At 64.5% G+C, this 214-nt stretch overlaps 2 protein-coding genes across 2 annotated transcripts in view; both read right to left on the reverse strand.

Annotated features, from left to right (window-relative positions):
- ETH_00043600 (uncharacterized protein) overlaps positions 1-31 on the reverse strand; it is a gene marked incomplete at both ends in the record, with an annotated part of 501 nt that extends 470 nt beyond the window's left edge. Inside the window, one exon of the mRNA XM_013375406.1 lies at positions 1-31. Coding sequence (XP_013230860.1) covers positions 1-31 — 31 coding nt within the window.
- An 80-nt stretch (positions 32-111) lies between these two features.
- The window catches only part of ETH_00043605 (uncharacterized protein), a gene marked incomplete at both ends in the record, with an annotated part of 3012 nt that continues 2909 nt past the window's right edge, over positions 112-214 (reverse strand). Inside the window, one exon of the mRNA XM_013375407.1 lies at positions 112-212. Within this exon, the coding sequence (XP_013230861.1) occupies positions 112-212 (101 nt within the window). The remainder of the gene's footprint in view (positions 213-214) is intronic.

Below are 214 nucleotides of genomic sequence, written 5' to 3' on the forward strand. Positions count from 1 at the left end.
GGGAGCCCTGGGGGCCCCCGCGCAGCTGCATGGAGGGGACTGCAACAGCAGCAAGAGTGTCTCCTTCGAACTTCACCAAAAATGCCAAACTGTTTAAATCCACGGAGACATTCAGAGCTGGCAAGGAGACAGTTGTCTGCAGCGCCAGCGCCCGCGGCGGCCGCAGCGTCGCCGGCTCCGTCCCCAGCAGCCCGCTGCTGCTGCTGCTGCTGCT

Source organism: Eimeria tenella, genomic scaffold (assembly GCF_000499545.2).
Source record: "Eimeria tenella Houghton genomic scaffold, Eth_scaff2762, whole genome shotgun sequence".
In the NCBI taxonomy this organism is placed as follows: Eukaryota; Apicomplexa; class Conoidasida; order Eucoccidiorida; family Eimeriidae; genus Eimeria; species Eimeria tenella.